The 24,468-nt window shown below is 42.8% G+C and overlaps 4 protein-coding genes across 8 annotated transcripts; 2 read left to right on the top strand and 2 right to left on the bottom strand.

Annotated features, from left to right (window-relative positions):
* Positions 1-518: 518 nt before the first annotated feature.
* Positions 519-4,608, top strand: LOC4329922 (uncharacterized). 2 transcript variants are annotated; one of them, XM_026022685.2, is made up of 13 exons: positions 519-715; positions 842-1,199; positions 1,765-1,951; positions 2,046-2,280; positions 2,355-2,423; positions 2,533-2,634; positions 2,803-2,843; positions 3,033-3,166; positions 3,242-3,305; positions 3,479-3,575; positions 3,656-3,768; positions 4,117-4,142; positions 4,237-4,608. In XM_026022685.2, the coding sequence occupies exons 1-13, from the start codon at positions 682-684 to the stop codon at positions 4,337-4,339; spliced, it is 1,563 nt and encodes a 520-aa protein (XP_025878470.1). In that variant the 5' UTR covers positions 519-681; the 3' UTR covers positions 4,340-4,608. The 2 variants fall into 2 exon arrangements, with proteins under 2 accessions (XP_025878470.1, XP_015626461.1); XM_015770975.3 differs by having other exon boundaries at positions 3,650-3,768.
* Positions 4,609-4,838: 230 nt separating this feature from the next.
* Positions 4,839-8,490, bottom strand: LOC4329921 (uncharacterized). Its single transcript, XM_015770976.3, has 4 exons — positions 8,389-8,490; positions 6,819-7,100; positions 5,935-6,171; positions 4,839-5,546 (listed from the first exon to the last, which is right to left on the bottom strand). The coding sequence occupies exons 2-4, from the start codon at positions 7,056-7,058 to the stop codon at positions 5,271-5,273; spliced, it is 753 nt and encodes a 250-aa protein (XP_015626462.1). The 5' UTR covers positions 7,059-7,100; positions 8,389-8,490; the 3' UTR covers positions 4,839-5,270.
* Positions 8,491-9,644: 1,154 nt separating this feature from the next.
* Positions 9,645-10,776, top strand: LOC4329920 (chitinase 6-like). Its single transcript, NM_001416705.1, has 2 exons — positions 9,645-10,096; positions 10,186-10,776. Exons 1-2 carry the CDS (start codon positions 9,694-9,696, stop codon positions 10,596-10,598), a joined length of 816 nt encoding a protein of 271 aa, NP_001403634.1. The 5' UTR covers positions 9,645-9,693; the 3' UTR covers positions 10,599-10,776.
* An 8,583-nt stretch (positions 10,777-19,359) lies between these two features.
* LOC4329919 (uncharacterized) lies at positions 19,360-24,466 on the bottom strand. 4 transcript variants are annotated; one of them, XR_010739443.1, is made up of 14 exons: positions 24,217-24,466; positions 24,041-24,093; positions 23,084-23,252; positions 22,935-22,998; positions 22,201-22,280; positions 21,860-22,019; positions 21,671-21,732; positions 21,481-21,540; positions 21,265-21,323; positions 21,097-21,145; positions 20,872-20,953; positions 20,407-20,456; positions 20,058-20,300; positions 19,360-19,639 (listed from the first exon to the last, which is right to left on the bottom strand). XR_010739443.1 is itself a non-coding variant. In XM_015770651.2 (13 exons), exons 1-13 carry the CDS (start codon positions 24,361-24,363, stop codon positions 19,612-19,614), a joined length of 1,257 nt encoding a protein of 418 aa, XP_015626137.1. In that variant the 5' UTR covers positions 24,364-24,466; the 3' UTR covers positions 19,360-19,611. The 4 variants fall into 4 exon arrangements, 2 of the variants coding, with proteins under 2 accessions (XP_015626137.1, XP_025878467.1); XR_010739444.1 differs by having other exon boundaries at positions 21,097-21,142; XM_015770651.2 differs by lacking the exon at positions 21,097-21,145.
* Between the last annotated feature and the right edge of the window lie 2 nt (positions 24,467-24,468).

Here is a 24,468-nt window from a genome sequence, read left to right as displayed (position 1 = left end):
GTCTCCTAGCTGTCCCCTCCCTATCCGCTATCTCCGGCTATAGTGGCAGTATAGCCAGACATTTAGAACATTGCTAATCACCCATACAAAGCGAGATGGATAATTAAGTATTAACTGTTATAAATTTAATAAATAGATTATTTGATTTTTGTAAAAATATATATATATATACTTCCTCCGTCTCATAATATAGCAACTTAAAACTGAATGGGTACAAATTTGTTGTACTATAAAATGTCCTACATTGTTATATTATGGGACGAAGGGACGAAGAGAGTATCATATTTAGCAGTTTGGAAAACGGTGTGAGAAAACGAGAGTCCGAATACTTCAGCCGTCGCACGGGCGCTTGCGATTGGGCTGCGCTTCGATCTTCGCGGCCCAATCACACAGAAAGCACAAAGATGATTGGGCCGTTGGACCGATGCGTGATTGCCATTTCAGCCCGCACTTCCCAAGGGCTCCAAGCCCATAACGCCTGTCTCACAAAACGAGTAGGGCCCCACATGTCAGTGGCCGTGAGGGAGCACAACCCGCATCCGGTAAAACCCACCCGTCCCCAACCTCTCCGTCCAATCCCCCACCGCGCCGCCGCATCCGCCTCCGCCGACGCCGGCGCCGCCCGTGGTCTTCCTCCCGCCCGCCGCGCGCCGGGAGATCGATCGTCGCAGCTCACCGGATATGGCGTCTCAGCCGCCCGCCCTCGATATCCTAGGTACTCTTTGCCCCCTTCCCACCCTTCGTTTTGCGCCCCCCACGATCTCTTCCGCGAGGTTGGCTACTTAGTACTTACCTAGTCTACCACCCGTTTGACGAATTGCTCGACCCGGGGCAACCGCAGTGCGCGAGCCGGATGGATTCAGCGTGTGGTCGGGCCCGCCTTACCCGACGGGCTCCGCCCCGCCGGTGAGGCTCCCGAAGACGGCGTGCAGCGCCACCTACTTCTCGAGCGACGGGTCCCGCCTCCTCGCCACGGTGGCCTCGGCCTCGGCCACGGTCTACGACTGCCGGACGCTCTCCGTCGTCAGGTCGTTCGAGCTCCCGGGCCTCCTCGCCGCCGCGCTGTCGCCCGCGGGGACGTTCCTGCAGACCTTCCAGAAGTCGTCCTCGCCGCAGGAGAAGAATGTCACCGTTTGGCATGTCGACACCGCCACCGCGCTCTACCAGCACTACCAGAAGAATATGTCTAAGGCCACGTGGTTCGTTTTACTGCAACTTTGCTTCTTAGAATTATGATTCTTGAACTCCCATGCTTAATATTACAATCTGATTTGAGAGCTTTTAGTATGTGCATGTTTTCTGGTTGTGTCATAAAATTTTTCCGCATATTATGCTTGTAGAACTTTGTAAGAAGGAGCGTATATTTTCTTTAGTTGCTTACATTCTAGTGCATTTGTTGTTGCAATCATTTTGTCTATAGTAATAGCAGTTTGAAATTATAATTGTAAATGAACCTTGTCAATGCTCATATGCTACTGCAAGTTTGTTTCTCTTTTTATGCTTCTAATACAAAACTTCTGAAGAAAATAATTCTAGTAAGAAATTTATCCTATGCACACGATGCTTTGACTGGATACTGGTTAAATTTGTTGATCCTGAATTTGTGAGTGCAGTATTACTTGTATTATAATTCTAAATGGATTAGGTGAAAAATATGACCTACAGCAGCCTGAGAGAACTTGTATTCATGAATTTGACCAAATCTCGATTGCCAAATGGTTTGCTGTGTTTAAATTTGATGGAACATGTCATGTTGATTCACAGGCCAATGGTTCAATTTTCTGCGGATGAGTCAGTTGCTTGCCGCATGATGACTAATGAGATACAATTCTTTGATCCAAAAGATTTCACAAAAGGTTTTGTGTACAAGCTAAGAATGCCTGGTATAGCTGCTATGCAGCTAGCAAGTGCACCGGGATCTCATGTTGCTGGATTTGTTCCTGAGGCAAAGGTCTGATTTATCACAACCACTTTGATCATGCTTTCACAAGACACAAGTCTCACAAGCTGATTGTTTTTTTATTTCCTTTTTTCTCTTTAAGTAGGGTGTTCCAGCTAGTGTTCAGATCTTTTCTTGTGACAAGGATGCACAGGGCCAAGCTGTTGCGCGTAGGAGTTTTTTTCGCTGTTCTACTGTTCAATTTCACTGGAATAAGGGGTCCACTGGGCTTCTAGTTGTTGCTCAAGCTGATGTGGATAAAACTAACCAGAGTTACTATGGTGAAACCAAGTTGAACTATTTAACAACTGATAGGGCCTTTGAAGGAATTGTTCCTCTCAGTAAGTACTAAATTCATAGATATTGATGACTGTTTCTCTAATATCTGATCATTAAGCCCATCGTTAACTGGCAGAAAAGGATGGTCCGGTGCATGATGTGCAGTGGTCTTACTCAGGTTCAGAATTTGCTGTGGTCTATGGATGTATCCTTGCAGTCTCAGTTTTTACATGCAATGCGGTAATTCAAGTTTAATATCTCAAATACTTTGTGCTCCCTTTGTCTCCTTGGAGTGTTCCTTGACAGAATCTCAGTTATGCCGGCCAGAGCAACAATATTCAACAAAAAATGCAACCCTCTTCTGGAGCTCGGTGAAGGCCCCTACAATACAATAAGATGGAACCCAAAAGGGCGATGTATCCTTAGCAATAATTTGATCCAGTAGCCTTTGCTGTGTGGTCTGCTTTGAAGGGAACACACTCTTTATAAAAGTTGGTCTGTTACTGTTCAAGTATAGCCATATAAATTTTACAGGTCAGTCATGATTTGCCTGGTGATATCCTTGACCTCATTTTATCGACCAGTTATCGTTTTAGCAGGGTTTGGTAATTTGCCTGGTGACATGGTATGTTACTACACGACTACCATATTTATATGAGCCTTTTACCTTTATATGGGAAATACCACCGTTTTCTTGATATACTCTTTTAGGAGACAATCTTAAACAAACTAGAAAAGCTAAAAAAATGATTTAATGTTGCTAGGCGATTTGCAAAATAGCCACAGTGTAACTGACAGAGTATTTTCTGCCTAGGCATTCTGGGATTATTCAGAAAAGAAATTGGTAGGAAAAACAAAGGCTGAATGTTCTGTTACGAGTGAATGGTCCCCTGATGGTCGCCATTTTATGACTGCTACAACAGCTCCGAGACTCCAAATAGACAACGGGTACATTTTTTGCAGCCTTTGGAGTATTAATGAAAATGGGTAGCATCATTGTGATCTTTATCTTTCCTATTACAGGATTAAAATATTTGACCACAATGGATCTCTGCAGTTCAAGAAGATGTTTGAAAAGCTGTATCAGGTATCACCGGGCACCTGTTCACCTCAGTGTGACCAGTTTGTTGTAGACGTGCATGCTATGTTGGTTCTGCATGCTAACTCCTAAGTCCTAAACAATTTGTAACGAGTTGATAAAATATTTCCATAATCACACACACTCCATCCTTGATTTTTCTTTTTTTTTGAATTACACAGGCTGACTGGAAGCCAGAAGCGCCTGAAAAATTTAGTGACATTGCCGACCTCACGATATCGTTGGGTAGCATAAAAATTGAAGAAACGAAAAAACAAGGTTCTTTACACTTTCTTATATTCCATGTTAGTAAGTTCTGGTCAATTGATTTACATACTTCATTTTCTGTATAGTTTCAGCACAGGGTTCTAAATCAGCACAACCATCAAGCAAGGCCCCTGCAAATATAGCAGCGAAACCTACAGCATATCGACCACCTCATTCAAAGAATTCTGCAGATGTTCAGGATAAGGTATATATTAGAGATCAATTAGTAAGCCGTGTTAGAGTTGCAACAAAAAGAAGTGTGCATAAATCTTGTTTACTATTTGTTGCATCGTTGTGCTGAGTAAATCCTTGGTTATGCTGGCTCAATTGCTGACTTATAGTTTATACACATCCAAGGCTGCAAAATCCCTATCCAAGCAAACTGCTGTGGTTTTGTGCAGAAACAAGTAGTATTGTTTGTTGGTCGCACTCGGCCAAATATATTTGGCTCCTTTTTTTCCCCGATGTTTTATTGGCTCTATTTCAAGTTGTTAAAGAACTCAAATTTTTGATATTGTCTATTGGCTTAACACATTTGTTTGGTGAATTGCAGCTTTTTGGTGGGCTTGCTTCTACGGGGTTAGTTTCTTGATCGATAAATTAGTTTTCTTGTCTTGTTTTATGTAATTATTTTTACCTCTATGCATGATCACTAACATTGCAACTGGGACAGAGGAGAGATGAGCAAAAATGCACTGAGAAATAAGAAGCGCAGAGAGAAACAGAAGGAGAAGAAGGCTGCTGAAGGATCCGGAGCCTCTGCTGATGACAATTAAATCCACTTCTACTCAGTGAAATGGTGTCTCAATCCAGAAAAATGGCATTTTGCCATTTGAAATGTAATCACGCGAATATGCTGTCAAAGTAACACTGCCTGGGAAACTGTCCTTGATTCCGCGCGATTAATGCACCCTGCTTCTTAGATCTGTTGTTTCTTGATACAAGAACGGCTCGAAATTTTGATAGTTTTTGAAGTTTGAACTGATGGTTTGTATGACAAAACCAAAAGATACTATCAAAGCTACTCCTTTCATTTCGTTAGTAACTGATGATTAATAGTAGCTTCACTGACGATGTGAAAATTGGAGAACAGAGAAATACGCATGGTATCATGTGAAAATTGCATAAAGGAATCTTCTTCACGTAGTATAAAAGTGAACTTATTTTGGATATACATGTCTATGTTTAGATTCATATATAAAAGTGAGCTTATTTTAGAATGGGGGGATATCTCATTTTGATGCCTAGTAGTCCGACACGCGACAAGAATTCATATGTTGTGTTCAGCGAAGAAGCGCTTCGGTACTTACTACTCGTTTTCCATTGAAGATTATACATTTGGAGCCACGTTGTCAAGGGTGACCCATTACATTCCAACGCTAAGGAAACCAAACCAAAATGCAGTGAAACCAAGCTACACCGGTTCAACTTCAACATAATCTACAATTTGCCGCATATGACATGAGACGCCGGCTAGCTTATATATGCGATCTCATCAACTACAAAATTGCCAGGAAGTTACTCACTTGGTTAGTGCTTAACAAAACGTAGAAAATACGCATTAACGAACAAAGAAGAACAAATCACTGCCCCGGGCAAGGAACGCTATCCAGATTCCAGGTCATTGCACCAGCCATGAAAACAGTACTGCTCATCGCCACATCCATGTGCTTCAGAAGGCCAAAAAGGAACAAGGGAGCACCTGAACTAAGACTCCTGCGCATGCGGGCGCCAATTTCCTCGGCAGAGTTCCTCCATAAGATGAACAAACTTTTGAGGCTGTTGCCACCAAGTTGGTTTGGAGGTGGCTGCTCTTTCATACTGGTCTTCTTGTGAGCCTTCACTTTGCATAAAGCTCTCTGAGAAATTGCGCCATTTTTGCATGGCACGTTTCAACCGCGCAGTACGCTTGCCAGTAACAAGATATCTGGTGTAGTCCCTGGCGAGGCGATACAGCTCCTCACCTCTGATTATATGGATGTACTGCAATATTACACAAATACAAATTAGTTTCTTAATATATATTTAGTGCCTGTTGTTTATTTTGAAGCTACATTACACCGACTTTTTCTGTGACTACACCGAGACTTTTATGGAATACCCAGATAATATTGCTCTTAACAGTGAAATGGTGCTCTCAGTCTCCAGTTTCTATGCAGTTTCAATGCATGTAGCAAGTCTTTTAGTGCATTGACCATGGAGCTATCTACAGGTAAGTTGTTTCGACATTACAGTATGTCGTTAATAGTTAAGCTAATCATAATAAGATACTTGGAAAGCAGGACTATGCTACAAATTGGGGTAAAAGTGAAAGTGTCAGAAGAAATAACATTCGGAAAGAGAGTACAAACAAGAATGTAACGTTAGTTACCACAAGAATGAATGCAACGGTTGCTAAGATAACTTGGACTAGTTCATCCAATGATTCCTTGAATGATTCATCTTCTGGGCCACCAGAATCACCACTGCCTCCACGACGATTTCGGTTTCCTCCACCTCCACCAGATCCTTGTTCTCTCAGCTTAGCTATCTGTTCTTTCAGCAAGTCTTGAATAGGCCGTGGCTTTTTGGCATCATCCATGGCCTTCTTCAAAGATTCCATAAAGGGCTGCAACAAGGCAATATACATGCATTGTTAAGCAGATAATTCTGCAAAGCAAGTGCAATGCTAACAGAAATTAAATCTATGTAAAAATTGTAAATGCATGTTTCTAGCAAAAAAAAAGTGTAGTGCAATAAACTGGAAATGCATAACCATCTCTCCATATAAACTTATGTATTTTGTTTCAGTATGCTAGAGTACTGTTTCAATATGAATAGCAAACTAGGACGTCTCAAATAAATAAGATGGGCCAACAGATGCTCAGATCCAGTAATGAAGTACTCCCTCCGTCCCATCCCCTCCTAGGTTGAGGTTTTTTGGAACGGAGGGAGTAAGTAATTGTCACATTCAGAAAAAGATTATGCTCACGTAAATATGAGCCACAACTACATTGACTTCACTTAAGGTCTTACAAGATGACAAGAGATTGAGAGTTTAACCAATACAGGTATCAAGAGATATAAAATAGAAGGAAACAACAGTTTGATAGGCAGAAGTTTGTTTTGGGAGAAGATGGAGCACATATGAAAAAAAAAGAAAAAGAAAAGGGGTTGAGCAAATTGATACTACAAAAATTGCAATTATCAAATCAGACCATATGTTCCATGCTCCATCATACATTCATGCACAAAAAGGACATGCCAGAGACTTACATCATTTTCTGCCTCTGGGTTCACCTTTCCACTCGAGGCACATAGAGGAGGAAGCTTTTTCTGGCTAGCAGCAACAAGAACAAGTCGCGGGTACACCTGCTTTTGAAGCTTGGGAAATCGAACAGAATGTGTCGTTAGGGAATATTGAGGATGAGATAGTAATCTGCCTGTCCTCCCAAGACCAGCGACGGGCCTATCCACAATAAGCCCACTGTTCGGCTTGCAAGTGAAGTAGCTCATGCTTTTCTATTTCTTGAATAGTTAGATGCACCAGATCCTAGCCTGCAAATTTTTCAGGCAGCATAAGAACTTCTCATGAATTACAGAGAAGTGCTAATCTATCGGAAGATACAGAAACTAACATAGTTCAATCGTGTCGAGTGGAAACATAGTGAATTTTATAATAGAAAAAAGGGAATGCTGGGCTCCCCAACTCCCTCTATAAAGCATTAAGCGATGAATATCTACTTATATATACCAAATATTGCAATGTAGACTTTCTAAAAAAACAGATGAATTTGAACCCTTCTGTCTAATCATACACATCCCCTTCCATATAATGAGGTAAGGAGATTGTCCAGTGTGACATTTGCAAGCAAGTCATAAATACTAACTAACCTGTGTACCCAACCATCCAATATGGAAATCACATAAAATAAGTGACGTCTTATTGAAAATAAGACTGTTATAGGAGTAAATAGAACTCTACAATAGAAATGTTGTCATGAGAAAAACTCTGGTTACTGGACATGAGGACACAAAACTACAATACTAATCACATAATCCCATCAACTCATTGGTGCCAAAACTATGCCACAAATCACAAGCAGAATGCCAGACCACATGCATTCAACATGTTGGAATGGACGGCACAATGCACCTGTCTTTCTTGCTATTTCACACAGAGGGACACCGGACACGGAAAATCACACCTTTTTTTCCCAAGCAAGTCCAACTCAAGAACCAAACTTAAGCTGAGGGGGTAAACCACAGCGCAAGGCAAGCATCTACCTCCACCAAGAAAGCACCGCCAAATAACGAATTGAATTGGTGCAGGTTACCTCGAACACCAACGGTGATGGATACGTATTCCGTAAGGTGGTTCATGGCGGTGGACGGCAGGCGGCGAGGCGGGGGTGCGGGGTTGGTGGTTGGACGGGCGAGGCGGGGTTTCCAAGAAGGCGGGTGACGAGGAGAAGACGAATCGGAATACCAAACTAGCTTCTCCTCTCGCTATCCCCACAATTCCAAAACTATCCCCACAATTCCAAAACGAGCGAACGCATCCTACCCACAAAGAGGCACAAACCAGGAACCTTCCCGGCGGCGGCGACGACGACCACCGTCCGGAGTTAGGAATCGGGCTGGGCAGTGTGGGGGTGGGCGAGGAGAGGAGTTTCCGGTATGTAAAGGGATTCCGGGGCAGCACGCCGGACCGCCTCCGCCGCCGGCGCGGCGGAGCTGGCTGGGGGCCGGCAAGGATCGTGGCGCGCGGAGAAGAAACACGACGCGGAGATTGACCGGCGAGGAGGAGGAGGAGGAATAATACGAGGAGGGTAACAGGGATTACCGGAGAGGACGACCGCGTCGGCGGCGGCGGCGGCCGGGCGGTGGTGGTCGTCGGGGTTCGATGTGCGCGTCGAACCGGGGAGGGGGGAGGAGGAAGGAGGACGGAAGGGATAAGAATCGAGATGCATTGTATTTTTAGATGGGTCGCACCCGTTAGGAAACCGGTGAGCCTTCACCTTGGGCCCCACTTTTTACAGCCCGTGGGCCGTGGCGCGTCTTCTCCAACGTGACAAAGGACCATGGGCTTTAATAACGGGCCGTCTTTTATGGGCCACCTATTCCAATTGCCAAAGATGGCCTAAATGCAAACAGATGAACAATGAAAATGAGATGGAGCGATGGATGTACCAGGGTTCCAAAAACGAATACCACGCCCGAGTGGTCGTTAACGATGAAAACTGGTAAGATTTGGATGCATTTTGCCGGAAATTTGAATTTCAGTTTAAACTCTTTCGAAACCTGTGAGTTTACAAGGTGGTTTCTGGATTTACCATGGCATTTTTAAACCCGATGGAGACCCTGTGCGAACTGACAGTAATAGGGCTGGAACCGGACATAGCAATGGCAACACGCGTCTCATGAAACCAGAAGAGCAAGAGCAATCGATGGCTTTGCAATTTTTCTTTTCCTCTGCACATGGTGCTCTCGTCTCATCGAGACAAGGGGAGAATTTCGTCGCCGTGATCAACTTGCATGAATTTTCGCTGACAAAAAAAATGCCGTGAGCGTACAAAAATCCCCCTCCTATTTTCGCCCTGCACGGAACGGGTTGCCCTCTCCCGCGCGCGCGCGGCTCTTCCGCCGCGCCGCGCGCTGCAACGGAGCTCACCTCATGTGCGCGTCCGATCCTCGCATCGCGTACGCACGCACGGCACACATGAAGTCGGCAAAGTTCAACGTCGATGGCTACGTCGCGCGCAGCAAACACCTGCGACGACGTTTCTACTTCTAGATGCCCATATCCACTAGTTCGTCCTGCCTACGAAATATATCCAGTAGGAGTGAACCAACGGCACGCACATGAGCAATTTAGTCCACACAAGTGGACGCGGTTCGGTTCGGCCACCATCCAACCGGAACGTGCAGATGCCGGCGTACGTACGTGGACGTCAACGCATTTGAACCGGTCCTCGTTTGAACAATCTCGCGCCCAAAGTCAGACCATGCATTTGCCGGTCGTTATCGATTGTCCTCAACTCCTCATCCATGCATCGCCTGTCAGCTCTATAAAGCCACACGAGCCACCGGAAGCTTGACATCACAATTAAAGTCACAGCATAGTAACCAACCGAACCAATCATCAGCCATGGCGCGAAGGCTCTCGCTGCTGGCCGTCGTGCTGGCGATGGTGGCGGCCGTGTCGGCGAGCACGGCGGCGGCGCAGAGCTGCGGGTGCGCGTCGGACCAGTGCTGCAGCAAGTGGGGGTTCTGCGGCACCGGCAGCGACTACTGCGGCACGGGGTGCCAGGCGGGCCCCTGCGACGTGCCGGCCACCAACGACGTGTCCGTGGCGAGCATCGTCACGCCGGAGTTCTTCGCGGCGCTCGTCGCCCAGGCCGACGACGGCTGCGCCGCCAAGGGCTTCTACACCCGCGACGCCTTCCTCACCGCCGCCGGTGGCTACCCTTCCTTCGGCCGCACCGGCTCCGTCGACGACTCCAAGCGCGAGATCGCCGCCTTCTTCGCCCACGCCAACCACGAGACCATAAGTAAGCAGAAACACCAAAAAAAAAACATACAGTATAATACTACCAGTAGAGACCACGGTATACCTAACATGACGATAACGTTGTTGCAGAGTTCTGCTACATCGAGGAGATCGACGGACCGAGCAAGAACTACTGCGACGAGACGAGCACGCAGTGGCCGTGCATGGCGGGGAAGGGGTACTACGGGCGCGGGCCGCTGCAGATCTCGTGGAACTTCAACTACGGGCCGGCGGGGCAGAGCATCGGGTTCGACGGGCTGGGCGACCCGGACGCGGTGGCGAGGAGCCCCGTGCTGGCGTTCCAGACGGCGCTCTGGTACTGGACCAACAACGTGCACGACGCCTTCGTCTCCGGCCAGGGGTTCGGCGCCACCATCCGCGCCATCAACGGCGCGCTCGAGTGCGACGGCAAGAACCCCACCGCCGTCAGCAACCGCGTCGCCTACTACCAGCAGTTCTGCCAGCAGTTCGGCGTCGACCCCGGCAGCAACCTCACCTGCTAATTACAGGGATTGACATATGCTATGTATGTGATTTTGTACGAATAATAATTGTCATAAGTAATCAAATAAAATCGTATTGCATTACGTCAACGTTGTTTGCGGCATAGGAGTATATATATTTCCGTGGACAGATTTTCTTTGTCGTCTCAGTCAAATTTTGTGGCTCCTGAATATTTTCACGTGACTTGTTTGTTTGTTTGTTGTGTTTTTGGATATTTCTCCGCCATGCAAGATCTTTTCGTTGGGGAAGCTGTCTTAATCTGTTTGAACCGAGTCACCGAGAGTGTGCAGCAAGTATACGATGGAAAGTAAGTATGACTAGTAAGAAGCTTAAGTCGTGTACAATAAATACTTGAGATACTTTTGTGTCATATATATGTTTAACTATTTACGATGGCCATCACCCATATTTGCAATTTTTGAGAGTATTCTAGTATGTTAATAAGCTCAATATATAGTATGTTAACTATGCACGAACTGCATCGCAAGAATAAAAGTGGAGTAATTTTTAAGATTAACTTTAAAAAAGCTTATGATAAGGTTAAATGGCCTTTTGTTCAACAGACTTAACTTTAAAAAAGCTTATGATAAGGTTAAATGGCCTTTTGTTCAACAGACTTTGAGGATGAAAGGTTTACTCCTAAATGGTGTCAGTGGATAGCTTCTTTTATACAGGGGGGTCATGTGGGTATTAAAGTTAATGATCAAATTGGTAATAACTTTCAAACTTTAAAAGGTCTTAGGCAAGGGGATCCTTTATCTCCAATTCTCTTTAATTTAGTAGTTGATATGCTTGCATTGCTAATTAAGAGAGCTAAAGATGCTAGTTTTATAAATGGGGTGATTCCTTATTTAGTGGATGATGGTTTATCTATTTTGCAATATACGGATGATACTATCATTTTTCTGGAGCATGATTTACAGCAAGCAAAGAATCTGAAACTGATTTTATCTGTGTTTGAAAAGCTATCTGGCTTGAAAATAAATTTTCACAAAAGTGAATTATTTTGTTTTGGTCAAGCAAAGAATTATTATGATCAATACTCTAGTATCTTTGGTTGTAAGCTGGGTGCTTTTCCTGTAAAATATCTTGGTATTCCTATACATTTTAGAAAGCTTAGTAACAAAGACTGGAAAGTTATTGAAGAAAGAATTGAGAAAAAACTTAGTAGTTAAAAAAGTAAGCATATGTCTGTTAGGGGTAGATTAGTGTTAATTAATTATGTACTTTCAAGTTTAGCTATGTTTATGATTTCTTTTTTTAGGTTCCCAAAGGGGTTCTTCAGAAAATAGATTATTATAAATTACGCTTCTTTTGACAAGGGGATGATCATAAGAAAAAGTACAGACTTACTAGATGGGATATTATTTGCCAACCCAAAGATCAAGGCGGCTTGGGGGTTCATAACCTGGAAATTCAAAACAAATGCTTGTTGAGTAAATGGTTATTTAAGTTAATAAATGAAGAAGGGGTTTGGCAAGACTTGTTGAAGAGAAAATATCTTTATAATAAGTCTATAACCCAAGTTGTTAGGAAAGAAGGTGATTCCCATTTTTGATCCGGTCTAATGAAAGTTAAGGATACTTTCTTGAATATGAGTTTTTGGATTCATGAATAATAGGGAACAAATAAGATTTTGGGAAGATAAATGGTTAGGTAACTTGCCTTTTAAAGATAAGTATCCTTCCTTGTATACCATTATCCAAAGGAAATGTTCTTCAATTGCTAGTGTTATGAGTTCTGTTCCTCTTAATGTGTCTTTTAGGAGAGCATTAGTGGGTCAGAATCTTGTTTCTTGGCATGATTTGTGTGCTTCTATTGTTCATATCCAATTGAATCACTCATCTAATTGTTTTAAATAGAACTTTAATCAGAATGGTATGTTCACGGTAAGGTCAATGTATCTTGCTTTAATTAATAATAGCTATATTGAGAGAAACAAGATAATTTGGAAGCTCAAGATGCCGCTTAAAATTAAGATCTTTATGTGGTATTTGCTTAAAGGTGTCGTGTTAACTAAAGACAATCTAGCAAGACGGAATTGGAATGGTAGTTTGAGATGTTGTTTCTGCATGAAAAATGAATCTATCCAACATCTTTTTATAGATTGTCATTATGCAAAGTTTTTATGGAGAGCAGTCCAATTCTCTTTTCTTTATACCTTCCTAGTAGTATAACCCACATTTTTTATGGTTGGCTTTTGGGGTAGACAAGAAAAGGAGTAAGCTTGTACTTGTAGGAGCTTCTGCAATATGTTGGGCTCTGTGGTTGAGCAGGAATGATTTGGTTTTTGATAAATCACCATCCATTTCTTATAGGCAGGTAATTTTCAGGGCAACATATTGGCTCTGATACTGGGCGCAACTACAAAAGTTTGAAGAAGACAGAGAGTTTATAAAATTTACATGTTGCAAGCTTGAGACGACAATTATGCAACTTTTTGTCAATTATAGTTGGAGATTCACAAATAGACTTCAATAATGTGTTCTCCTTATTTTAGTTTCGTTACTTATTTTGTTCATGGGGTGTTCTCAATGATTTGTTGAACTACACTCTTGTTTGAGTGCTAATATGCAATAATTGGCTGTAGTTCTCTTGAGCAAAGACCGGGATGTTATATTCCATTATCTAAAGAAAAATTCGTATATCATTCCTACAATTATAAGGCTATAATCTACAATTTCTCTATATGTATTTTGTTAGTTGTGGGGTGTTTGGTTGCATCCACGAAGCCTGACTCACATTAGGCCATATAAAATAGTCATGCACTAGCCCGCGAGCTAGGACGAGACGATGCAAAAGTGTCCTCCCAGCTACGCTGAGCATAAAGGTAGGAGTCGAGTATTAGAGTGCGCAGCCCGGCCCACATATTATGGGCCACCCATGTCACATTGGGTCTACTCCACCACAGGTCTATCGGAGTCACAACTTTAGGTCTTAGGCTTACACAACACAAAGTCTTTCGGGTTGTGTAGGCCCATGACCTAAAGTTGTGACTCCGGTTAGACCTGTGGTGGAGCAGGTCCAATATGACATCGGTGGCCCACAATAGATGGGCTAGGCAACGCACTCTAACATCGAGCTTCACAACTCATCTTGCCCCGCTTGATGCAGCGCGCTACATCCGCGCGTGCATCAGGTGCATGAGACGCTCGATGAGATCACCACCCCGCCCTTTCCCCCTTCCTCGTCCCTGGACAGAGAGCGAAGCCAGAGGTGATGGCTTGGCGATGAGCTCGACGGAAGGAACGATGATGGGCACGGCAGAGGGCACCTTTCTATCCATGGCCGTCTCGCACCTTCTTCCGCCGCCATCCCCAACATGACGGTGATTTAGTTATACAGTGAAAACCATACCATGCTAGTTTTACCTTTTCTACAATAGGAATGGACAATTTTTCAGTGATATATATTCGATGTTGTAGTATTGTAAAAGCTGATGTGTTTCCTTACCATTGTATTAAGATATGTCACATTCACTTAAAATCTCTTATATTTTGGGACGGAGGGAGTAATTCACTATCATGTTCAATCGAGCTAGAACTAGAGTTATTATCAGAGGAAAGAATTTGTAAAAAAAAAAAAAAAATTGGCCCAATAACTCGAGCCCAGAAAATTCAGCGCATTCAAATGGGCCATGGAAGAGGGAATGTCGAAATGGCCCAACTCGAATTCAGAATAGAGCGCCGGTCGCTGCTCGAAATGAACACTGAGCCAAGGCTATTTTATTTGAACTTGCGTTCACCGGCCGGTTAACTTTGCTTTCCTACTGTTAATTTGTGCTATTATGGCAGCTTATCTACATGCATGTCTAATGTCAACTTTGAAAGTGCAACAAGCATTTCGTGAGCAGGAATCTCCTGCTCCTCAACATACGGCCCCAACCAAACAACAACCCCAAGTTATCTGCTAGTTGTCGGTTGTCGCGTTAACTTCGGCTAGCTTTTGCCGGTGAATTCCTGCCAAGAAGAAATAGGTGCCAAATTTAAAGGTCGACCCTATATAGCAATAGCATAAAGTTACTACTACTAAAACGTGTTAATAAGTTTTTCTTTTTTCTAAAAAAAAATACGTACTTCCTCCGTTTCACAATGTAATTCATTCTAGTATTTTTCACATTAATATTGATACTAATGAATCTAGATAGATATATATGTCTAGATTCATTGGCATCAATATAAATGTGTGAAATGCTAAAATGACTTACATTATAAAACGGAGGAAGTACTATATATATGTCGAGTGAAACGAAATATAATGCATGTTAAAAACAGAACAAAGATGGATCTGGCATCACAATTACTCCAATAGGCAAGGTAACCTTAAGCTTCTCACATTGTTCCAGCAGAAAAAAGCAGCTGGATCACTACAAAAAGGAAGAGAAGCAATTGAAACCGAAGAAAAAAAAAGAAAAAAAAAAGGAAAAACGACAGAACCCGATCAGGACGACAGGACAGCTTCTTCCAAATGCACGAAACCATGGGGAAAAAACCTCTTCGTGCAAAGGGAGCTCTCTTATCTTCGCCCCTTGCACGTACATACATACGCATGCACGCACGTCTCATCTCCAGCTTAATTAGCTAGTGACCGGGGCCTTTCTGGCTCGGCCCGGCCGGGAGCTGCGCCGTCCACGCCATGACCGTCGTCGTCGACCTCGCCGGCGACCTCTCACGCAGCGTGGCGTACGCCGCCGCGTCCTGGCTCTGGACTAACGCCGGCGCCGCCCGGCGGCCACCGTCGTCAGCTGCTGGCCGCAGCTGCCTCGCGGCGTCGACGGTGGCGGCGCACTGCAGCGCCGCCACGGCGAACAGCAAGCAGAGGAAGACGAAGACGGACGCCGACGTCGTCGTCGTCCGTGCTGCCGCCGACTCCATAGCTCTGCATGCACCAAAGCAATGCAACTAATTAACTGTTCCGGCTACTATAGCGCCGAACGCTACTTTGGCCTTGCAGTTACACACAAGGTCACACTGTCACTATCACAGATATATGAACTACTCCGGTATTGATTTTGTTTGATTGCGGAGTGGAGTAGACCATTAATTTAGATCTGTTATAAAAACTCGAGTGTTTTGTCGGCATACAACGGTTCTGTGATCCGTGAGTTCGCCCGTATTAATTGTAGCGCGAAAACAAAACCGGGGGAGGATGCCAACTCCCCTCATCTTTTCACGAGAGCAAAGTCTGAGGCACATGCATGGCGATCGAGTACATGAAACCAAGGCTACAGATTTCGTGCCTATTAAAATGCACACTGCCGTTTCAACCAAACTAAACGAGCTAGAGTAGTAGCTACAGCGAGTGTGTCTGGGTTGTCTGCGTGTCCAGTTGCAGGGCTCGCTGTAGATTCGGAGCACATATAGTAGCTGCAGTACGGTTGGACACTGTAGAGGTCGTCGGCGGCGACGGCGCCGGGATCGAAGGAAATCACGCGACCGCGCGGTCGTCGTCGTCGTTGCACCTAGCTGCATATGCTTGCACTGTTTGCACAGTACGTACGTACACTTGCAGCGCAGTAGTTGCATCCGCGCGGCGCCACGGAGTTGGCCGAGCGCGAACACGGGCAAGCTAGGCGGCGTAGTGTACGAGCGGTTCGTCGTCGTCGCGGCTCGGAGGACGGGGGATTTTGTTAGTTTACGGCGCCCGACGACGGGACTAGCTAGGGGCCTAGGGAGGTGTGGCTTTTCTCCGGCCGGAGCAGAGCACGAGGAGGACGCAGATTACGCATTTCGTGCCGCGATACAATACCGGAATTAACTAACCCGTACACGCGCATGGCGCATATGGGCCATTTTCACGTGGGGGCCCGGTTTGCCGTTGACCACCTTGCGCCCGTGCACATGGCCCCGCATAGGTGGTGGTCTATTAGTTTGATTGTTTTTTAGGTTCTCAAAACGCCGCATGAGCTAGCACCGTATTATTTTATACGCCTGTACTCTGCTCGTCGTTACTGTTAACGGGTTTCGTTTTGGAACACGAACAGTCAAACTAAAAGAAAGACAAACAAATGAGTCTTCAAGAATTGAAAAATAAATTAAAAACGGAGTTTGGACCATGGATGGATGACAATGTCGAGGATGGCCAAATTAATAGATCTGCCATCTACTATCTCCGGTTTCATTTTAATGACGCTTTGGACAATGACATACTCTACAAGATATACCTTTGACCTTATTTTTCTATTATAATATATACAATAAATAAATGCATGTTTATTTTTATTATAGTGTTTTGAAAGAAAAATCTATATATGTTTTTCTAGTTTCTTTAAACTAAATATATTCAAAGTTAATGATGGTCAAAGTTATAAAAGTTTAATCTCAACCTTGTTCAAAACATTAATTAATATAGCACCAGAGGTCATAAAAATTAGTGCGGTCCATTTTCTTGAAAAATGCAGGGCCTCTTAAATACGGTTGATCAGCTGTTTAGAAATATAATATCGTATGATACCGTCTTTGCATTTAAAATATGTAACATATAGAAGTAGGAAATTACTATGCATATGACCCAACCATATAACTTACGTATGATTAAATTTGATCAACGGTTTCCTTTAGTTAATCTATGGCTGCATGTTAGAGTCGTACGTCTAGCAGAAGTAATAGCGAAGCTTCAGACGCTTATGACAAACTAGGACTGATTAAGTTACGGCTAAGTCGTAGAAATACGAACAAGAAAAAAAATAGTTTATGATAAAAAAATATCTTACGGTGTTATTATTAGAGCAGGTATAATAATAGGCTTTTAGCCAGCTATAAACATATTTTAATGAGATAAACGATAAGAGAGAAGAGCAGCAGGCTACAGATTTGTAACCAGCTGTAGCACAGACTCCAATACACAATATGTGTATGACAGGTGATACCATATGTTAATATTATAGTAAACAACTATTGTATGAATTGACTATTAGATTGGCTATAGATAAATTGGAGCTAGTAGTGGACTATATTATTAAACTTGCTCTTAGCGACTTAGAAAACAAAATATGATAAAAAGAAAACTGCTCAACGCTAATCTTTAAAAGTTAAAATTTGGCTAGGACGGGCCTGCCGACGAGAGTTGAAAACGAAAGCGTAAGAGTAAGACCAGGATTATATATCCAAGTGGAAACGTTCGGCAAGTTAACGGTGAGCTCCGTTTCCGCGTCCGGCTGGCGGTGCGAGGGCAGCCGAGAAGAGAAGGTACGGTCACAGGGCCACTCACGCACATGGCTGATCATCTCCACTCACATCCCTCTTTGTGATGGTACGCCGCATGCCAACTTGCCAAGCTGCTCAAGCAGTCCAACTTTGACCTGCAGCCATCCGCACCGATCTGCCTCAGATTTGCAACGCGTGCAGTATAAGTTCATTTTAGGTCCAGCCACTGAGTCTGAAATTCATCTCTGGACCAAAATAATAACATATATAACACATCTTTTAACTTTAAAACCAATATAAACTTGATCCCAAAATAGCTTGGATGACGGTTTTCGACTGACGTGGTGTTTATGTGGTACACTTGTACTTACAATCATAAGAAATGGTGAGACCCACATATCAATAGGGGTGTAAGTGGCTAACCCGCGAAACCTATTTATAGGTTAAAATAAGCCGCGAACTCGCTTATTTTGACCTATAAGTGGGTTTACGGCTGACCCACTTACACCCCTACATATCAATGAGTATCCGGTTAAAATAAAATAAAAAATTTACAATGGAACTTACCGTCAAATTAAAGGATCTAAAGTGAACTTATTCCTAATGCGTGGCCACGCGTGTTGGGCCAGTCGGATTATTCCCACCCCCACATTAACACATAACATACACCCCTTACACAGTTACACTTGTCATTTTGCAGTTGCATTGACAAAATCAAGCGGATAATGAGCTAACAAGCATTGCGAGAACGATATGCGGGCATATTATAGGGTGACCAAAGCCTGTCCGTCCGTATTCTAACTTGTGAAGTTGTGATTCTGTGACTATATACAGTTTACAGCATGCAGTTATAAAGCGTGTGTTCTTGGCCGTGAACCTTCTGATCATGTTAGACGCTGAACTGCTGCTGCTGCTGCTGCTGCTATCAGCATTCTGGCAAACCTGTCAGCATGATTGCAGACGCTCATGTTATGCGAAAAATGTTCTGTTACCACTTACCAAGAACGAACAGATTGGTCCAAGTGTAATATCTAATTTGTGAGGGTTCTGTATATAGATCTTCAGGATGTTACAATTCTTCTATTTGTTGGTGCGTACCACTGTATCATATTTGTTCACCCCACGGCTCTAGTGTCACAGACCGATCGCGCTTCTCTGACTTTACATATTTGTTCACCCCACGGCTCCAGTGTCACAGACCGATCGCGCTTCTCTGACGTAAAGTCAGAGGGACGTATGTTACTGATGGGTGGACCCAACCTTTATGGGTCCCACATGTCAGTGATAAAGTCTCTTTGAAGTAAGACTCATCTGTCACGGACAGCTTGTACATCTGAATCATGGTTTCAGAGGTAGAAATGTAAAGCTACAAATTGCATTCAACGTCCTAATTTGGTATTTAAGAATTTTCATGGATTTTAATGTTTAATTCTACGATTCAATCTGGAATGCAAGAATTAGCTAGTCAGAGGGAATATGCCTCCTATGAGTTAAACGTATCCTCAAGTGTCCACAGTGGCTAAATATATCAGGAAATCAGGCTATGTGAAAATTCCCATCCCTTCTTTACCGGATGTATCATGTACCACCCCGATTCACCGAATGAACAAATGGGTTTCAAGAGGAGAGGATATCTTCAAATTTAAATTTGGATGATCTGAGACATACCACAACTCTTTAACACAATTTTGGTTGTACATGATCAGCATCAACTAGAATCCTAACTTCACGTAGCTATTACATCAGTTCCATGTTCATTGGTGGTAGTGCAAATGGATATACTCAGGAAATAAGCATCTTTCCCACATGAACCTCTGAATTGAAACACCAAACGATCCGGTTCATGCTAAAACCCTCGACCATGTGTCTAGCGTCGATGCCGACGGTCGTCACGCCTGCAGTGACAGAAAATCAAAGTCAGATGCACTTCACCAGAACTCTGAGCAGTGCTAAGTAAGAAGAGTTTTTGTTCTATAAATAACAAAAAAAAAGACATACGAAAATTACACATTTGCTGGGTACCTTGACTAGAAAATTTAATTAATTCATATAATACATAATGCACAGAATGGAAGTTAGTATTGAACTCTACACAAATATATACATCCCAATATTTTCCTGAAGAACATATAACACTTTGATCTCTGAAGAACATATTTCTATATTTTTCCTGAGAAATTTTGAATTATCATAATGAACCTGGTGCCTTCAGTTGACTTACTTTGTTTTAGCGCGGTAGTAAAATATAACAGAAATTAATTTTGCATAATTCCAACTTTATCTGATAAGCAAATTAAGTAAATGTAAGCATACCCGTATCGATCATAGTCTCTGGAACGGTCCCTAGGGGAGCGTGACCTTCGGTAGCCCCTTGAATCATAACTATGGGATCTCCCTGATTCTCTGTCCTTGTCCGACCTACTTTCTCTGTCATGGTATCGATCATGGCTTCTCCTGCGGTCATAATCCCTGTCCCTATCACGGCTGCTGCCTCGATCTCCTCTATGGCGATCCTTGCTAGATGCTCTGTCACGTTCCAGGCTCCTGTCCCTGGACCTAGTTATATTAGAGAAAATTGGAACGTTTTTAGTGCCACACATATGAAAGAATTTTGTTTTGCTATTAATCTTAGTTTTCTTAAGAATTCTAAAATATAGAGTACCTTCTCTCATGCTCAGCTCGGTCTATCTTGCGCCTTTTGTTTTTCTCTTCCTGTACACATTTTAAGCATTAAAAAAAAAACCACATCTTCATCTCCAATAAAAAGCACATTCAGGAACAAACAAAAAAGGTTAATTATACATATCCATGTTAGCCAAAACCTCGTAAAAGACAACCAATTCTCCAGGCAAATCTTGTTTGTAGTGCAAGTTAACTTCTCTGCTAATTTCTTATCTACTTAGTAGCTTAGTCAGTTGATCAGTTATCATGCCCTCTCTATTCTCTCTCTTTGTGACTTGACGTTTGAACCTTTGGATCCTCTGAACTATATTTTAGACTTATTTTATTATTAATATCTGTTTTCCAGTAGGACAATCCTACTGTTCCCATAAAAAGGCCCTTGTCTAACATGCAACCCCACCGGACTTAGCTCCATTCAAAATAGCACAATTTCGAAAAACCTCACCTGCAGTTCGGATAACTTCTCACGTATCAGCATATAACCCATATGAAGTTTCCCTCCAAAATGATCTGCCAAACGCCGGTCACTGTTTGGAAGAAAATTGTAAGCTAAGATATTAATTGTAAACAACACGCATGCTATTATGTAAAAGATTGTGATAATTTATTAGAATTCTTAACAAGATATCTATAATCCACAAGGATAAACATGTATAAAATAAACACGCACATTCTTTAGCTGCAAAAGTAATCCTCGAAAAAGTGGACCCAAAAGCCTGCTGGTGAAAAGGAGTTACAGGTGTTCGTCAAAAGCTGAAGCACTTGAAACCCCAAAATTCTCGTACATTCATGACCCCCATGCAGAAATTGATGGTGAAGTTAAAAAGGATAAATTTACCTGTCATATACGCTCAAGAATGCTCCACATATGTCACACAGGCGCAACTTTTGATCAGTCTAAACAGAGATTGAAAAATAAAAATCATCAATATAAAAGCATCACAACAAAATGCATCCACAGTTCAACACAGTGATAATTTCTTGGAGTGAAAACAAAACAACTAAATATATCAATTTTTTATGTGCACTGCAATGAGCGATTCACCACACTTACAATCTGAACGTGAGTTGACATCTTTGCAGAGTCCGGAACAGGCTGTGGCCGAGCACCAAGCTGTTTAAACATGACAACAGAACACATAAGAGAGATATGGAACACTATTCCTTTGATAACGACCATAGAGGATTTATTCCTAAATTTCTAATCAGTTGCACCAACAAAATTAAAAGCCAAGGTCGATCACCTTCTTTAGAGCTTCTGCTTCATCCAAAAGTTTCTGAGCTTCATCGATCATTCCATTCTCACCTGTTCAATATGGAAGCTAGAAATTAATGAATTTTTGTATATTAACGATGAACAGAAGACAATGAGCCATGTGCTTTGGTAGTTCAAGGAAGGAATATATAGGGAGCATGATTAAAAAAAATCAAACCTAGTTCTTCTGCCTTTTTGAGTTTTTCATCAATCATTTCTTGTGTGCGTGCATCTGGAGCAGCAGCAACAGGTGGTGGTGGAATTGATTGATTAGCAGTTTGGAGTGAAGTCATTAGTGAGACACGGTCCTTATTAAAAGCTTCAAGTAGATGCTTTGCCTGAAAGGGTATGAAAAGTTATACAAACACTAATATGCCTGTAATCTTCCGGTGGCAAACCATTGTATATAAAGCAATATGATGGCAATAAATTTAGTCATATAAAAATATGAAGTCCTCGCACTACACAAACTCCATTGTGGTACACATATTTCATGATCATTGATCACAGGGACAATACCTGCTCTTCAGCCCTCTGTTCCTTGAGCTTGTCAACCTCTTCAGTAGCCCGAATTTTGCCCTCAGTGTTTCCCTCAAGATCTAGAGGAAGAGACAGTTGATACAATCAAACTCAAGAGAACAAAAGGAGTTGTTTTATGTAGTGTACTCGGAAATTATTCACAACGGCAGGCAAAGTTAGAAAGATTGAGTAACAAAGAGTCAAAGATTTAAGAAACAAAATAGCGAGGGGGAAAAGCAAAAAATATTTGAGAAAGAATTGGTTAATTTTTCCTAAATCAATACTATCCCATTAGGCACAATAAAGAATAATTTGATAAATTATGAAAAAAAATATAAAGCATTCATTTTGATTACGGAGGTCAAATTTCCATACTTTTATCATGATTTCAGCAATTGTATGAATGTAAAACATTCTTAGGATCATTTTTAGTTTAGTTCCTTCGACTTCGCTTATTTAAAAAACTCCATTGATTAAACACAATTAGGCAGAAGCCAATTTGGTCCATGCAAAAAGCCAAACACATATTTTTCCGAATATCTTCTTTGTCTAGAGACATTTCCTTGTTGAATGAGATAAAGAGTTAAAGCGAATATGTCATGAACATGATGCATCATTCTCTCTAATTGAATAATTTTCAGGAGAAAATATTAATAAAGATATGGTCAATTCAAGTGGATAGGATGTGGCCATGATGGAATTTCAAACAAAACAAAGGTAAACATCAGATTTACCAAAAGCATCAATCTCCTTCATCTTCTCCTTGATTTGTTTGGAGAACTCAATCACTTCTTTACTCTGCATTTGTACATACATATTGCAACTTAGTTTATCTCCACAGTCGTGGGACCCAAGGAGAACTAACTATTATAAAGGAATATACCTGTGTGACTTCAGTGATGGAAATTGCTATAGCTGCCTTGGCATCGTCCTCCTCTAGACGTTTAAGGGCTCTCTGAATCTTCCTTTCACACTCCGATATTAGTCTTTCTATAGTTTCTTCCAATTCACGGTCATAATTGTCCATACCTTTGGCTTTCGCTTCTTCATATCTATTACTAAGTTCAGGAAACAAATAGAACAGAGCTCTTGCACTCAATAGCAAACATACAGTACAGACTAGCATGTGTCACAGGTTTACCAATAAGAACAGCCGAACAGGCCAAACACTTTCTATGGGTTCTGGTTTTGAGAATAACCATACTAAATCTAAACTTTTACCAATAATTCCTCAAGAATCTTCTATTTTTCTCAAGTTGACCTCGAATCATTTAATTTTGGCAAGAAAAGAAAAGGGTAACATGTGACTGAAGCCAAAAAGGAAAAATATTCACAGCTGGCATGATCTAACGCTTAAAAGAATGCCGGTTCTTGTCACCAGGCACTGGCAGGCACTAAAATAGAATTACATCACTAATATTATTCATAACGTAAATCTTTCAGAATGTAAACCTTATACACCAAATTGTTGTAGCATACTCAAGCATCACAACAGTTAATGTTAGCAATAAGTAAACACAATCAACTCCATAAATATAGATGCCACATGGCCCACATCTAAAAAAATTTAGAAGTACCAAAAGTTACTAAATATGCGTTGAAGGCCATCCTAGCCGAACAAATCGCAGACCAAACATCCCACACCATCGATAAAATGTCTAATTCGTCGCTCTCGCCTTAGAACCACCTCGGCTGAGCACTCCGCTTCTCCGATTCAAACTAAACCGTCAAGCAGGTTGCATGGCACAAATCTATTTCTATTCACACACAAAATCTAACTGAAACATACTAAACCCTAGTTACCCTACATGAATAATTTGAAGGGGATCTCCAAGGATACTCCTTGCGCAGCTGCAGCGAGTGCATCTTCGGGCATGGCCCCATGTCCATCTTCTGCAAAAAAACAAAACAACGCAGGCGCACATCAGCCACGCGATAACCGAATCCGATGGATGGAGTGGGGATATAGGAGGGGGCTCCGCCGCGAGGGGATCGAGAGTAGCACGGGGAACGCACGGTGAGCTGGAACAGGTCGTGGGGGCAGAGGCCGGCGAGGAAGAGGCGGCAGACGTCGCGGTCGTAGTACTTGCGGCTGACCTCCCGCACGTCGCCGTTGCGGTTGGCGCCCATGAGCTGGTCGAGCTGCTTCCGGATCGCGTCCATGGCGCACCGTCGCCCCCACGCCCCGTCGCCCCCGCCGGCGCTGCCCCTCCCCTTTGCTAGGGTTTTGCTTGGCTCGAGGCGGGGCTGGTTGGTTGGTTGGTTTGG

Source organism: Oryza sativa, chromosome 2, assembly GCF_034140825.1.
Source record: "Oryza sativa Japonica Group chromosome 2, ASM3414082v1".
In the NCBI taxonomy this organism is placed as follows: domain Eukaryota; kingdom Viridiplantae; phylum Streptophyta; class Magnoliopsida; order Poales; family Poaceae; genus Oryza; species Oryza sativa.
The sequence above is the reverse complement of the archived record's forward strand: the minus strand, read 5'-3'. Positions and strand labels throughout refer to the sequence as shown.

Coding starts and splice junctions, on each gene's coding strand:
- LOC4329920 (NM_001416705.1), top strand. CDS start 9,694: ATGGCGCGAAGGCTCTCGCTGCTGGCCGTCGTGCTGGCGATGGTGGCG. Junction 10,097..10,185: donor CGCCAACCACGAGACCATAA/GTAAGCAGAAAC, acceptor ACGTTGTTGCAG/AGTTCTGCTACATCGAGGAG.
- LOC4329921 (XM_015770976.3), bottom strand. CDS start 7,058: ATGAGCTACTTCACTTGCAAGCCGAACAGTGGGCTTATTGTGGATAGG. Junction 6,172..6,818: donor ACCCAGAGGCAGAAAATGAT/GTAAGTCTCTGG, acceptor GCCTTGTTGCAG/CCCTTTATGGAATCTTTGAA. Junction 5,547..5,934: donor CCGTTGCATTCATTCTTGTG/GTAACTAACGTT, acceptor GTAATATTGCAG/TACATCCATATAATCAGAGG.
- LOC4329919 (XM_015770651.2), bottom strand. CDS start 24,363: ATGGACGCGATCCGGAAGCAGCTCGACCAGCTCATGGGCGCCAACCGC. Junction 22,020..22,200: donor AACAGAGGGCTGAAGAGCAG/GTATTGTCCCTG, acceptor ATACCCTTTCAG/GCAAAGCATCTACTTGAAGC. Junction 21,324..21,480: donor TGTCAACTCACGTTCAGATT/GTAAGTGTGGTG, acceptor ATCTCTGTTTAG/ACTGATCAAAAGTTGCGCCT.
- LOC4329922 (XM_015770975.3), top strand. CDS start 682: ATGGCGTCTCAGCCGCCCGCCCTCGATATCCTAG. Junction 3,306..3,478: donor TGTTTGAAAAGCTGTATCAG/GTATCACCGGGC, acceptor TGAATTACACAG/GCTGACTGGAAGCCAGAAGC. Junction 3,769..4,116: donor CTGCAGATGTTCAGGATAAG/GTATATATTAGA, acceptor GGTGAATTGCAG/CTTTTTGGTGGGCTTGCTTC.